The sequence below is a fragment of the Lygodium microphyllum genome, chromosome 11 (genome assembly GCF_053477565.2).
Source record: "Lygodium microphyllum isolate KBCC chromosome 11, Lygodium_microphyllum_v1.1.10, whole genome shotgun sequence".
Classification (NCBI taxonomy): Eukaryota; Viridiplantae; Streptophyta; class Polypodiopsida; order Schizaeales; family Lygodiaceae; genus Lygodium; species Lygodium microphyllum.
This window is the reverse complement of record NC_141145.1, coordinates 88,622,899-88,638,985: the sequence shown is the minus strand read 5'-3', so window position 1 is coordinate 88,638,985 and position 16,087 is coordinate 88,622,899. Positions and strand designations below refer to the sequence as shown.

The 16,087-nt window shown below is 41.7% G+C and overlaps 2 protein-coding genes across 3 annotated transcripts in view; one reads left to right on the top strand and one right to left on the bottom strand.

Moving 5' to 3' along the window:
* The window catches only part of LOC148029055 (pentatricopeptide repeat-containing protein At2g48000-like), a 54,452-nt gene that overhangs the window by 22,046 nt on the left and 16,319 nt on the right, over positions 1-16,087 (bottom strand). The gene's annotated exons all lie outside the window — the stretch shown is intronic.
* On the top strand, positions 5,657-7,412 carry LOC148029056 (uncharacterized). Its single transcript, XM_087688749.1, has 4 exons — positions 5,657-6,330; positions 6,437-6,751; positions 6,914-7,110; positions 7,228-7,412. The coding sequence occupies exons 1-4, from the start codon at positions 6,242-6,244 to the stop codon at positions 7,410-7,412; spliced, it is 786 nt and encodes a 261-aa protein (XP_087544875.1). The 5' UTR covers positions 5,657-6,241.

Sequence of the window (16,087 nt, the reverse complement as noted above, 5' to 3'; positions counted from 1 at the left end):
CCCAAAACATGTTTAATTAAGTAAGAAACCTTATTTATTTAAAAAGAAATGTCTTTTTAGAGAGTGTCTATATCCCATAAGCACAAATCCACTTGGGAAAACCCAACCTTTCTATAAATAGGTATGTTGCTCTCCGTTCAGCCCTAATCTCATTTTTTAAAGTTTCAAGTATTTTCAACTTACTACCCACCATAGTACGGGGGAGTTTCAAAAATGGGAAAAACCGGAGTTTTAGAGTTTCGGCCAAATTTTGGAAATGGAAAAACAACGTTTCGGATTGCACACTAAAAAAAATACAGTATTATGTCAGTACGTAAATATATCAATGTCTACAACAACATGTACCCAAATTTCATACAAAACTTTGAGTCTTTATGTCATATCATTGAAGTCCTCATTCACTACACATTTCAGGAGTCATGAGTCACGAGTCACGACTCATGAGTGAAAATTGAGGAGTTAAAACTGAGGACTCAATGGTTGAAAATTAAGACAGCTTAACACAATTAAACTCAATTTTCAAAACTTAAGGCAATAAAATGAATTAGAATTTATGACTCATGAATAATCTATGATCTAAAGAGTAGTAAAGACTGACATCAAGAACAATGGAACAAGAATCAAGATGCATAATAAGTGGGATCAAGATACAATGATAGTAACTATGTCATGTGAATAATCTGTCAAAACTTCAAAGTCTAGTGAGGGTATAAGTATCAACATCAATGAACAACTGGCAACTCTAGTCTGGACTCTGCACTGCTAAACTGACTCCTCTATATCACGAGTCATGACTCATGACTCATCCGGACTCTAAGGGTCTGTGCACCATCTCCTCGTCCAACTCCAAGAACCCTAATCAAAAATTCGATGAAGCAGCCTCAACCTCATCCTCAGACTCTGGCTCTGACTCTGCCTGTGATGCACAACCACGTGTGGCCCTCACTCTAACCCTCCTCTGTCCACGAGTCTCATGCATCGGTGCCGATAGCTCCTCATAGAGCATGGAGTAAATATCAATCTTATCAACATTCATCTGTAAGAGTACGAAACAAAGATATATCATATGAGAGGAGATTCATTACGTTCAATGTTCATACATCACAATTTACAATCCAACTTCCAAGCAAATTAGCAATGTCAAGTGTCAAGGACTCAAGGTTAAAAAGTTAATTATGCATAATACTAATCATTACTAATTTACCTATGAAGGTTCAGGAGACAAAGAGGTCCTCTCAAGAAGCTGGAGATTGCAATGGCAAAACACTAAATGCTCCAACTGGGCAGTTGTGAGCTTGTTTCTCTTTTTGGTGTGGAAGAGAGCCCATGTGTTCTAGTTCCTCTCAGCAGGCCCTAAACTATAATCTTGCGAGAGGACTCGAATGGCAATGCGTTTCTTTTCAAATTTGAAAGATTGAGGTTAAGTAATTGGCAATTGCTAATATGCATGCCGCAAAATCAACATTTGAGTGGATGATAGATTACATAACTTGTTACCTAGATTGCATAATGCATTAGATAATCAAGATTCAAAATATAAAAGTCACCAATCACATACCAAAGTAGGAGCACAATTGCCGTATTTCTCACACCAAGAGACAGACTGAAGCTGTGTCTCTCAAAGCCTAGCTGTGGATCGGCCAAAATGAAGAGAATGATTGCAGAATGCCAACAAATCATCCTCTACTCTTCTCATCATATCTATATCATCCCCTATGAGGCGTCTCATGTACTCCATGAAGCCCTCCTCTAACTCCTCACTAGTGTACTGCTCCTCACTACATCAAAGGGGATGCAAGATATGTGCAACAGCATGGATTGGTTTATGGAACCAATCCCATCGTGCATTCCACGCTATACGAATCTCATCAACCCTATAGATAAAATAAGTTAAAAACTTAGAAGTTAGAATAATGATCAATCATCAAGGAGTCGTTAATACCAAATAATTAAATGTGTAATAGTTAAACAAAAACTTACTTGTCTTGAGGCAAAAAGCTGTTGCGAAGCAAGGTCTCGCCCATTTTATCCATATACTCAAATAAAAGCCCCTAAGTACTCCCCTCCATATCAGTGATGTACAATTCAGTGTAAATAGAAGTGAGACTTTTCACCAATGCCTCTGTCTCAACCCACCAACTCTCATTTAAAATATTGCACCTAAAAGCAAGAGCCTTTGGAGACTCTCTCTCACTCCATGTGAGTCATTCTTGGCATGCAATGGTCCGTATCAAATTTGGACCGGACTTGTATCAACCTCTCCAATACAATAAACATATAAGTAAATCTCGTGGTGGAGAGCTTCAATAGCTCAAGTGTGCTATTGGCTCAAAACATACTTGTGACGGATAGCCTTTTCTTCACAAATCTTACCATGCTTGTTGCCGTCTTAAAAATGTCATCTATCCAAGATATTTGTTCAACATCTTCAATAAGCAAGTCAAGGCAATGGGATGCACATGGAGTACATACTATACTAGGAAACTCCTCCTCAAGTATACATCCCATATACACACAATTGCTTCCATTATCTGTCACCACCTACACCACATTTTGGACTCCTACATCTATGATGACCTATCGCATGTGCTCCCAAATGAAAGCTCTTGTGATAGTAAGACCTGAGACAGAGGCATCGATAGCCTTAATAAACATGGTACCTTTACATGAAGACACCAAAACATGTAAACATTCTTTCGGCGCATATCTAACCATCCACCACATAATATTGTGCATTCATATTTCACCCATGTCTCCTCCAAGGGCTCCAATTGAGTCTCTATGGAAGTTTTCTCCTTTCGAAGCTCCCGTGTGCGTAATGCATTTACGAATGGGCGTGTGAGTTCTCTAATTGCCTCCACAATTGCTTGCCTCTGAAGTCCTACCTGGACACTTGCACCATGCAAGGAGCCCTTTTGCCCACTACCACTAGAAGATGGCAACGGGGTCTTTTTTGCACTTGGACCCGATACGGATATGGATGCACTTCTTTTTTATAAGCCACTGGCACCTCCAATTTGGCTAGCGCCATTGACCCACTAGCCTCTCTTTGCCCCACTTGTATAGTGAGGCAAAGAGAGACTTGTGTTGTCTTCTTCCATTGATGTGTAGTAGCCACATTGAAAGGAATAGCATACCGAATAAATAAGCATATGAGTTCCCTAATTGCCTCCACAATTGCTTGCCTCTGAAGTCCTGCATGGACACTTGCACCATGTAAGGAGCCCTTTTGCCCACCACCACTAGAGAATAGGAACGGGATCCTTTTTGCACTTGGACCCAATATGGATATGGATGCACTTCTTTTTTATGGGCCACTAGCACCTCCAATTTGGCTAGTACCACTAGATCCACTAGCCTCTCTTTACCCCACTTGTGCTTCATTAGTCTAATGTGGTGTTGATTCATCTTCTAGCTGAATACCCATACGCTTTCAGCGCCAAAGATGGAGACTTACTGTTACTTCAACCGACACATTTGCGCAAGGCATGATGTCTTTGTTGGAAACGCATGTCAAGTGGTCTTTCACGTGCATTATACTCCCCGATTTCTCCAATCCACAATAGTTACATCGCCATTTTTTTTATCCGTCGGAGCCCTCGTATCCCTTGATTCGAGTGACGTGCCTCCAATATGGGTCCGGCGCCATGATATGATTAGCTTTTACGACCTAGGTAACGGATTAAAAAAGAAGAAGAAAAAAAAAAGGAGGAAAACGACTGGAATCGCGATCCAGCACTGGATAACCAGCTCTGAAACACGCCGCATGATCGTGAAACGGCGGTCTTCCGTTTCTGTCCCGGTCCAAAATGGCCAGTTCGTTTCAGCACCGCCGAAACGGCGTTTTGGAATACTAAGCTGTCCACACTCCGTTCACGGAGGACGTCGCAATCCAAGTTGTTCGTTGCAGTCTTCACTCATCTAATGCATGTTTCCAGCCCTCCATCATTAGTTTGCTACTATTTCCAGTCAAGCAATTGTTGTTGTTTGTCATCAGCTGTCGTACAATCTACCACGTCAGCATACTGCTGCGTTTGCAGACCCTAGCTCTGCCACCCTCCAGATTTTCTCTCTCCTCCAACTGTCGCAATCATCTCCTCAACCTGTCGCTACTGTTTTCTCTCTCCTGCAGCCTGCATTTGCTGTTTTCTCTCTCCTCCCAGCTGCGTTCATTGTTTTCTCTCCTCATCTACGTTTTTAGTCTCTCTTCACGTGTGTTTTTAGTCTTTCTCTCTCCTATACTATCGTCTACATCAGATCTAGCCTTCCTTGGCTATGTTTGCTAATGTTCGACATTCGGAGGCTGCCTTGCTGCGATTCTGGATCCGTTTGGAGTACAACACACATATTACCCCTGCCCTAATCCTTGAGATACAAGAGTTCGAGGTACAATATTCATTCACTCCATAGTGTGTTGCATGAGCATTGTATATTTGATGGTCATATCACTTTATTCATTCTTTATGTTCATTGTCTTTGAGTTACCCTAACCCCAATTGTGTTCTATCAGTCTATGCTTTGTCCTTAGAATCCCGAAACGACGGACCGGCCGTCTCGGACCGGGACAGAAGCAGGAGATCGATGTTTCGCGATCCTTAGCCCATTTTGGATCCGGTTATCAAACGCTGGATCGCGATTCTAGTCGTTCTTCTTCCCGACTCACGTGCGTAGCGACATACTCTAGTAGCTCTCGCTTCTTTCTCAGATCTTCCGCCCCGCCTCCTCTTCCTCTTCCTCTTTCTCTTCCTCTTCCTCTTCCTCTTTCTCTTTCTCTGAGCTCTTCTTCTTCTCCTTTTCCTTCTCCTTTTTCTTTCTTCTTCTTTTTCTTCTTCTTCTTCTCCTTTAATCCATTACCTAGGTCCTAAAGGCTAATCATATTATGACGCCGGACCCATATTGGAGGCACGTCAGTACAATCAAGGGATATGAGGGCTCCAGCGGATCAAAGAAGTAGCGGTGCAACTATTGTGGATTGGAGAAATCAGGGAGTGTACCATGCGTGAAAGACCACTTGGCATGCGTTCCCAACAAAGACATCGGGCCTTGCGTAAATGTGCCGGCAGAAGTAACAGTAAGTCTCCATCTTTGGCACCGAAAGCGTATGGATATTGAGCTAGAAGAGAATGAATCAACACCACATCAGACTAATGAACCACAAGTGGGCAAAGAGAGACTAGTGGGCCTAGTGGCACTAGCCAAATTGGAGGTGCTAGTGGCCCATCAAAAAGAAGTGCATCCATATCCGTATCGGGTCCAAGTGCTAGGACCCTGTTACCATCTTCTAGTGGTGGTGGGCAAAGGGACTCCTTGCATGGTGCAAGTATCTATGCAAGACTTCAGAGACAAGCAATTGTGAAGGCAACTAGGGAACTCACATGTTTATTTATTCGGTGTGCTATCTCTTTCAATATGGCCACTACACATCAATGGAAAAAGACAATTAGGGTAATAAGCCGCATAGGGTGTGAGTGGGAAGACCCATCCACATTCATTACGCACACAGGAGCTTCAAAAGGAGAAAACATCCATAGAGGCTCAATTGAAGCCCTTGGAGGAGACATGGGTGAAATAAGGATGCGCAATATTATGCGATGGATGGTCAGATATGCACCAAAAGAATGTTTACAATGTTTTGGTGTCTTCATGTAAAGGCACCATGTTCATTAAAGCCATCGATACCTCCACCTCAGGTCTTACCATCACAAGAGCTTTCATTTGGGAGCATATGCAACAGGTCATCATGGACGTAGGAGTCCAAAATGTGGTACAAGTGATCACAGATAATGGAAGCAATTGTGTGTATATGGGATGTATGCTTAAGAGGAGTTTCCTAGCACAGTATGGACTCCATGTGCATCCCATTGCCTTGACTTGCTTATTGAAGATATTGGGCAAATATCTTGGATAGATGACATTTTCAAGACAGCAACAAGCATGGTAAGATTTGTGAAGAAAAGGTCATCCGTCACAAGCATGTTTCGAGCCAATAGCACACTTGAGCTATTGAAGCCCTCCACCATTAGATTTGCTTATATGTTTATTGTATTGAAGAGGTTAATACGGGTCCAATCCAAATTTGATACTAACCATTGCGTACCAGAAATGGCTTACATGGAGTGAGAGAGAGTCTCCAAAGGATCTTGCTTTTAGGCGCAATATTTTAAATGAGAGTTGGTGGGTTGAGACAGAGGCATTGGTGAAAAGTTTCACTTCTATTTACACTATATTACGCATCACTGATATGGAGGAGAGTACTTTGGAGCTTCTATATGAGTATATGGATAAAATTAGCGAGGCCTTGCTTCACAACAACTTTTTGCCTCAAGACAAGTAAGTTTTTGTTTAACTATCACACATTTAATTATTTGGTATTAACGACTCCTTGATGATTGATCATTATTCTAGCTTCTAAGTTTTTAACTTATTTTATCTATAGGGTTGATGAGATTCGTACAATATGGAATGCACGATGGGATTGGTTTCATAAACCAATCCATGCTGTCGCACATATCTTGCATCCCCTTTGGTGTAGCGAGGAGCAGTACTCCAGCGAGGAGTTAGAGGAGGGCTTCATGGAGTACATGAGGCGCCTCACAAGGGATGATATAGATATGATGAGAAGAATAGATGATGATTTACTGGCATTCCGCAATTATTCTCTTCATTTTGGCCCACCCACAGCTAGGCTTCAAGAAACACAACTTGAGTCTGTCTCTTGGTGGGAAAAATACGGCAATTGTGCTCCTACTTTGATATGTGACAGGTGACTTTTATATTTTGAATCTTGATTATCTAATGCATTATACAATCTAGGTAACAACTTATGTAATCTATTACCCACTCAAATGTTGATTTTGCGGCATGTATATTAGCAATTGTCGATTACTTCACCTCAATCTTTCAAATTTGAATAGAAACGCATTGCCATTCGGATCCTCTCGCAAGATTGTAGTTTAGGGCCTACTGAGAGAAACTGCAATACATGGACTCTCTTCCACACCAAAAAGATAAACAAGCTCACAACTGCCCAGCTAGAGCGTTTAGTGTTTTGCCATTGCAATCTCCAGCTTCTTGAGAGGACCGCTCTGTCCCCTGAGCCTTCACAGGTAAATTGATAATGATTAGTATTATGTATAATTAACTTTTTAACCTTGAGTCCTTGATACTTAGCATTACTAATTTGCTTGGATGTTGGATTGTAAATTGTCATATGTATGAACATTGAACATATTAAATCTATAGAGAAGGTGCGTGACATTCCGCAAATACCACAGGAGGAGCGAGATATCTACTCCATGCTCTATGAGGAGCTATCAGCACCGGCGCATGAGACTCGTGCACAAAGGAGAGTGACAGGGACGCCAAACCTAGGGAACAGGAATGTGGGAACGGGAATGGCATTTAAAAATTAAAATTTATGAAAAAAATATAATATTTCACTCATAATCCATGTGGAGTGCTAAAACCAAGATATATAATCTACAAGGACAAATCATGTTAAGTTTAAATTTAAAGATATCATGCATCATTCTAAAACTAGTCATTACAAATTGAATTACAACTTACAAGGCTCGAGAGTTAAGTTATTCAATTATAAAACGCATAATACATATGCCATAAAACAATGAACAATGAACTTTAAAGTCTAGGGTGAAAGAACATGCCCATAGCCCCATTGCCAAAAAACTTAAAAGACTACAAATATGAAGTCTAATCTTCGAAAGAACATGCTCACTGTCCCAAAAAAGATTATAAATATAAAGTCTAAGCTTTAGACTGAAGAGAAATGTGACATGTCAAAATAGCCTAAAGGGCAATTTGCAAGACTGCAAGTACAAATATAATGTCGGCATGGCAAAACCAAACTAAATCAAAGATCATCATCATGATCTGAGGCTGCTCTAGCTACTCCGGAAGTACCAACCTCATCATCATGTGTACCATGAACTATTGCATCTCCCTCAACATTAACTTGTGTCTCCTCTCCTTGCTGTATCTCCTACTCTGTGAATGGATCGGGCTTTGTTGTCATACTATTACATAACATCCTCAAATTAGCACTAACAACTACCATATCGTATGCCCTCTCTATACCAAGACAGCTCCTCTTCTTTGAAGCAATGTGAGCATATGTACTCCACAATTGCTCCAAACAAGAGGAGCTAATTGACTGACTCAAAATACGGATGGCTAGTTGCTGTAACTCAGGACCATCCAAACCATAGTCCTTCCACCACAAAGTTGCCCCAATCTTACAGTGATCCTCCTATGCATCTCCACAACCAAAAGAACCCTGAAAGGTCCTATAACATCAAAACTGATCTCTGATCTTTCCTCTACTATCATGATCAGGCACTAAACAAGACAATATAAATCTCCATACATCCATAACCTCAATGTCATTCTCTTTGACCTTGCCCTAGAACTCAGGATCCACAACAAATGCAATTGTATGCATGAATGAGCTATAGGAGTTCCACCTCGTCACAACTAAATGGCATATCTCCTCATATACCTCATCATTTGGTGCCAACTCCTATAGCTTTTCATTCAACCTATCTATAGCCTCATATGCCTTGCCAGTGAAAGGCTGCATAACATCTATAACCCTCAATAAATGCACAATAGGTGATATCAGAGCATCTATTTGCTTTACATCATCCCAAAAAGCTAAGTTATTTGCTTTCTCCAAGCATAAGATACTTACAGGAGTATCTGCCAATGCTAATGAGGTGGGATATTTATAAAAAATAATATCCAAAATATCAAAAATAGACTAAACTTGTCCAAAAATCTTGTACTTTGGAACTATCCACACTATGGACACTAACACTAATAACTAATATGACATTAACTCTCTAGATCAATAAGAAAGCCAAATGATGATGCACTCTAGAGTTTTTCACACTGTGCATAGCGACACGACAACAACAGGTTCATTTTATTACAAATTAAAAATATGCATATTTGGTGCATGAAGCGAGTGCAATGTGAATGGCTGGTTTATTTTATTTTATTTAAAATTGTGTATTGAGCTTAGAGAGTATTTTAAAAGTCTCTTCTTCGACCGCAAAAAGAACTGATGACGAAAAAACTGGTGATTCAAAACAAAGCTAACCATTTAAGCTCCTTGCTGTATGACAAGTGCAATCCATGACAAGTTACCAATATCCTTTGGTAGGTTATTCAAGCAATGAGCCATACAATATAAAACTATAAAATCGGATAATATCCCTCGATAATAGCACTTGTTGCCCTATTTGTAAGTACATCTGCCGACTTTCATGTTCCCGATGTATCATGTGAAGATATGAAATACATTTTTCCACAAAAATAAGCAACCATGCCATGAATGGATCACTTGCATGTATTACTCCAACCATCAACAATCAACGAAACTCCATTTTTAGCCCACATACTCTTTCTAGTCATCACTGATGCTTGCTCAACAAGGCGCTTTTCCTTGTTGAGCAAAGTGGTGTGTAAGGTCTCTGACGATGGAGGTACATACAAAGGGCCATACTCACCAATCTTCTTGCATATCAATTTAAAATACTCTGATCTGGCTGCACGAAATTGAATGTGGTCATGATAGAAAAAACATGCCACCAATGTATCCACCTCTTTCTTCTTCTTGGGATCTCAACTAGTATCAAGTGTGCTCTGTCTACATGCAATATGTGGTGGTGTTGATGCCATGGCCAATGCAATGCCTGCAATAAGTGTGGAGGTAGCACTTCCTGATACTAATCTTGCTTTAAACGCATCTGATGGGAATGGTGTCACAAAAGTTGTAGGGTTAACTGCAACACGTCGTGGTCTAGATATAAAATAAGCTTATTGACCTGTTAAACGATCACGAAGCTCTCTTTGCTTCTCCAAGGTCACATTAGGACAAAATTGTACCTCTAAATTTGGCTCATGTAGGAGATTAGCTCGGACCTAATTATGCATAAAATGGAACAAGTTGCAATTGATATTCATATTCTAATATTTAAGTAACTTTAAAAATTTAAAATCAATAAAAATTCAAAATAGAATTGCTCAGTTCAACAAACTACCTTGTTTGCTCCACTAGTTCACTTGTATGGGCAAAGCTTGCAAGCCCATGGTCGAGATCCTCCACCACTCAATGGGCGGCCAACATTTACTTCTTTCCACCATGACCAATCATTGGACCTTCTTCTTCAACCACCGGCACGAAGAGCGGAGCAAAAAAATGAAGCCATTTCAGGCTAAAAACTGAAACAAAAATTACTGGAGAAAAGCCTAAAGAACTAGTTGCTACGAAGAGACTCAAGAGAAGGGAGAAGACTCAAGAGTGAGGAAGAAGTTGAAAACTTAGAATTTAGCAGAGAGAAGAAAAAAGGAGATAAGGATGAAGGAATAAGAGGAGAAGAATGGAGAACTTAGAAGGGAGAGAAGAGAAAAGTAAAGGAAGAAGGAAGAGGGAGGTTGAAGAAGAAGAGAGATGAGGTGAATCGTAATGGAGATGGCAACTATGGGTAGGCGGAAGCAAACCAAGTGCAGTGGGGACAACACACCGGACCGAGAGCAATTACAAGCACGTAGAAGTAGATCAGGAGCAAAACGAGCATACATGCGAAACGAGTCGCAAGGGCAGGAGGATAAGTATCATGCCACGTCGCGTTCCCTGTCCTGTTTTGGACAAGGAATGCAACGCGTTCCCTGCTACGTTCCCTATCCGAAACAAGGCAAGGAACATTTCACAGTTTGGGGATGCAATTTGTGACGGTTTTGTGCCAGAGACAACATTTCGGCGTGCCACAAGGCCATTCCAACCGTTTTCTGTTTCTATGCTTGGAATACAGATGATGCTCATGCTTATTCTGCTCTTCTCAAGTTATTTCTAACGAAGCCCTTACGATGGTTACCTCCTACAAGATTGTACTCTGCTTCAGGGTTTGACGGAATAGCCAATGCTCTATGGACCTAAACATCATCGACACCGATGAGCTTTACACATATACCCTTCATATTGCTTGAGTATGAGGCATCTTTGAGGTTACAAGGGAGGCTTTCATCTCGATATAGTGGCCACGCAAAGGCTTTTGCAACTTTACAGAGGAGTGATAGGAAAAAGAATATGAAGACCCAATGTTATAATCATGAGAAAAAAGGAAACCTACCAAATATATGAATTCTTCCAACAAGTCATCATTCTTCTCTGACTCCAACTCAGATTCAAATCCTCCGACCAAGGCAAAGGCCAAGGCACGGAAGGGTTCATCTTCTACAATGAAGGGAAAGGGCATTGCTCCTCCCTCTGCTGCTTTCTAGTACGTGTGATGCACGTCATCCCTCATGACTCTAGCACCAAAGAGTGAGTGTGAAAGAGTGGTGAGGAAGGGCAATTGAGCCTCATATATAAAAGTACACATGTGCAAAGACCCAGAGAGGGACTTCCCTTATGCATGAATAGAAGTCTCGCACATTTAAAATCCTAGAGCTAGGATTGATATCCAAGTTCAAGATGGATTATTTCTTTATAGAGAGTGAGATTGGCTCCTAGTCTAGACTCACATGAGGAAGCGCTTTGGCACTCTCGCCGAAGCCAAGAAATCCATGGTCACATATGCTCAAAGGATTTGTTTACAAAATACTCAAACATACTACTACAGATAAATTGTTACAGACATAGAGAACTACTATCGTTCCTTTTTGTTTCCAAGGGCTGATACGATCAACATCAACATCAGGTTCTCTCTAAGGCACCTTGGTGGTGGCTTCATGACCCACTACTTAGGTATCCATGGTCCATTATGATGGTCATTGTTGTATATACTATGATAAGTCATTATCATTGTATATTGTCTTGTACCAAATCACCTATGATCTGAGAGAGGATGTTAGCATATTAGTGAGTTTATGAGTAAGTTGGAGTCTGTGTTAGTGGGCTAGGTATTTATGAAGCTATCATCTGATTTCATTGGGGCCTATGTGGCCAACTAGACAGTTTTATACTGGCCAACCTAATTATTTTATTATTTTCAACCAGCCAACTTTTTTATATTAATGGCCATTTTCCAAGCATTTGTAAGAGAGGGGGACTTAATAACAGGGAAATACTAGCCATACTGGCTGGTATATAAGGTGAGAGAAACTTAATTTTTCATTATCAGATAATTAATACAAGTCTTTTTTCTCCTTCACCTTGCTCTCCAAGCTTCCATGTCTTCTCTCTCTCTCTTCCTGTCTTTCTCTCCATTTCTAGTCTTTCTCTCTCCTCATACATGTCTTTCTCTCTCGTTTGCTCTTCTTCTCTGCAGTCTTCTCTCTCTTCTTTCTCTCTCCCAGTCCCTCTCCTTGACAATTGGCATCAGAGCCTAGATTCTTGGTCCCAGTTAGTCCTTCATTTTACCCAATTACAACTTTCGAGCCTAGGTTCTTGGTCCCAGTTAGTCATTCATTTTACCCAGTTACAACTTTCTAGTCACATGGAATTTTGAGTCACAAGTACACAAGTACATGGAGCAGTAGGGGAGTTCCCTAAGATTTCTGGACCACAAGGACTGTAGGCAGGAGTATTAATGGCGGCTTGGATCAAGTTTGGAGGAAGGAAGACCGACTTTAGCAGCTCTGTTGGTCATTTTTGGCCCATTTTGAATGTAAACTCTTAGTAACCGTGATCACAGGAGTTAGAAGAAAGTCTAGTTGGGGTTACTTTTCAGGGAGACTCTTCTCTCTCCCCCTTTCTCAAGCTTCTTGCAAAGCTCCCATGGAGGTAATCAACCCCAAACTTTGCTCTTTCTCTTCCATAGAGTTTGCCTTCCTTTCCGGGGGCTCCTTAAGCCTTTGAGCTACAGGGCAAGTGGTGAAAGTGTTGTGTGAGACCTCCTCTCCCCTCCAAGCAGCTCCCCACATTTCACAGCGCAAAATGCGGGCTGATTCCAGGCCAGAATGACAGCACAACAAGCTTCCTCTCCTTCTTGGCTCTCATTCCCAGCTTCTTGCAGGTCATTTGGGCAAGATTGAAGCCTCCTTTCTCATCTTCTTGGACTTCTCTTCCATCTCAGAAACCCTAATCATATGCAATCCATGGCAGCCATGAAAGCTTGGTATCAAGCTCAAGAATCTTGAAGATTTTGGTCTCTTCTTGGTCCCAAGGGTTCACTCTTCAAGTCTAGCTCAAGATTTGGCCATCAAGAAGCACGGGAAAAAGATTAGAAGCAAGATTTGAAGACATGCATTTGTGGGCAGCCATGGCTATGGAAGTAGAGCTTCAATTTCATCAAGAGCTCTTCATGGGAAGGTCCTGAGCCATCCTATCTCCAAGCTACAGCCACATTGGAGCTCATTCTCAAGATTTGAAGGTCCTTGGAAGCAAGAAGGCATTATGGAGTGCTCATTTGGAAGGAATCCTTCTCTTGATCGGTCTATGCAAGCAATGCCCTTCCCCCATTAAAGAATCCTTCTCCCCCAAGCTTGAATCCATCTCTTCTTGATGGAGCACAACCATTTTGGAGCTATGGAGCATACGGAATCAAATTGGAGCTCTCATGAAGGACTGAAGTGGCATTAGTGGCTGCAATCTTCATCAAATAACACAAGGTAACCGATTCTTGGCTCTCATTCTCTCCCATTAAGCCTCTTGTTGAATCCTATCCACTTGTTTGAGAGGATGCATGAGTCCAAGTAAGTAATAGGAGTCCCAAACATTGTATGCATGCTGAATATTAATCTCAATCATTCTCATTTGATCCTATGGCATTGGAATGGATTTCATTCATACTGAAGCTTCATTGAGATCATAATTTTGCTTACCCATAACCCGTTTGGCTTCTTATGAATTGGCTGAGCCAAGAATTGATTAATAAATCCATTGTATAAGGGTGAGTGAGTCACTACCGGTAAGCTCTCTATCCCTATTCCCAATTCTAATTCCATGCACTTCATGAAAAGCCCAAAATTTCCATTCCTAAAATGCATCTCATGCTGGGTATTTAATTAATAAATGTCTACCATGTATATTCCGGGTGAGGAAAAGCCCGATGCCAGGCGAGAGGGCAAGACAAAAGAGGGGTGACCCCCCCTTGCCATCAAAGACCCTGAAGGGGTGCACAACCCGGCCCGGGGGGAACTTTGCCCACCTCCCGATGATCCGGAGCCCAAAACTCATTTGCAAGTGCAGGTATTTCTTGGGAAATTGAGAAATTGACTTGACATGATTGAAATTTTGATGACTATGGCATGACACACTCGTGTGCATGGGATGTATGATTGTACTTCAGCACATGTATCAGCAAATTTATCTTTAGATACACATGCAGCTATGTATGCAGTGATTTATGGGAATGTATTGCTTCACTTGGATTGAAGATGGATATATATATCATGGGATACACCTATGCAGTCGTATATGCAGTAAGAGCAGTGGTTATGTATGTATGAGAGCCTATCTTGTTGGATATCGTCATGGGAATGCTTACTCTTATGCTCAATAATGCTGAAGTGATGCCAAACATGCTAAGGGATGCTAAAGTGATGTATGATGCCAAGCAAACAGTGAATCCCACAGTGCATTAGAAGGGAAACCCAATTTCAACCCTCTTGTGACTGTTTCAGGGTGCTGTAGAGAAACCGCTTGCATTTGTAGAGGTGTTGCCACTCCCAAGAATTGAGATGCTGACCTTGGAGAGTACCCTCAGGCCTTGCCAAGAACCCTGCTCAGTTTTGAATACCCACTTGGAGCATACCAAATACCTACAGCCCAAAACAGGCCTTTCCTAGGTGTAGACAAGGTGCTGACTGCACAGAACAGTCCCACATTTCTGATTACAGAATTTTCTGTATAAAACCTGGGAACGCGTGCCTATGCTCATCTCGAAGAGGGCATCGCTGCCTCTGTTTTGAACCAAAAAGTAGGTCAATCAGAGTTGTCTAGCTCTAATTATAACCAGAACTAACAGGTGGTCTCGCGGAACTATACCTAGACATGGCAGGTAACACGGGGAAAAACAAAGCAAATGAAGATGTTCAGCAATAGATAAGGGATGCACGCACCCCGAGAGATGACACCAACTTTGAGGTTGAAGAGGAAGACCTCTCTCACTCCATGGGAAGTCTTAGTGCACTCAATCATACCCTCAGTTTACACGAGACTAGACATGCGGAGAGGCATAGGGAAGTAATGGAAGGTCAAGCTCAAATGGTGACGGAGATGCGCCAAATGACCTCTACCATGAAAGCACTTGTAGCCAAGTTCTCAATGTGGATGGATTCCCAAATGAAAGGCAAGGAAAAAGATGATAGACCAAGCATACAAGCTGAAAGAGTGACTATCCCATCCGTGAATGCAGCCTATGCAAGTACCCAAGGTATTTTGGGAAGAACGGGCATTTCCAACATCAGCTTTGAGCAAGGAGAGCCCTCACAAAGGCATGAGGAGCCCATAAACAATGGGATGAGGAGTAACTCTAAGCCACCACCCGCGCCCCTGCCACCTATGCGTGCTCAGCCGTCTTTTGGAAGGAATCACTCAAACAATGGGTCATTTCTTGACAGCCCAATGGATCAGCCCCACTTTGGGTATATGGGACAACCCCCCAACCATGAAAGGGAGTTGAGAAACAAAATCATTTTCTCAAAGTTCAATGGCCAGTCGTCCTTCCCGGCTGAATTAGAAGAATGGCTCTCGAAGCTTGAAGACTACTTTGACATAATGCCAAGAAATGATGATCAAAAGATACACTTTGCCACGATACACTTAGAGGACTTTGCCCACACGTAGTGGCGGTACATAAAGAGGGAAAATCAGCAACTTGTTGACACTTGGGATGCATTCAAAGCTCTTATGATTCAAATCTTTGTATCTCCGGTTGAGAAGGAGAAGCTTGCAAGGCAATGGTATGGCTTAGAGCAACGTGGGATGACGGTGCGTGACTACACAAACCAATTCCTCAATCTCACAATGTATGTTGAGTCCATTAATGACGATGCAAAGCTTCACAAGTACATTTATGGTTCGGATCCCCAACTCTCGGCTGATGTTTCAACCCAAAGCCCATCAGATTTGTTCAAAGCTATTGAGTTGGCTGAGAGGTACTCTCGTAAGTACCGCCGAGAT

Coding starts and splice junctions, on each gene's coding strand:
- LOC148029056 (XM_087688749.1), top strand. CDS start 6,242: ATGGAGGAGAGTACTTTGGAGCTTCTATATGAGTATATGGATAAAATT. Junction 6,331..6,436: donor AACTTTTTGCCTCAAGACAA/GTAAGTTTTTGT, acceptor TTTTATCTATAG/GGTTGATGAGATTCGTACAA. Junction 7,111..7,227: donor CCCTGAGCCTTCACAGGTAA/ATTGATAATGAT, acceptor TGAACATTGAAC/ATATTAAATCTATAGAGAAG.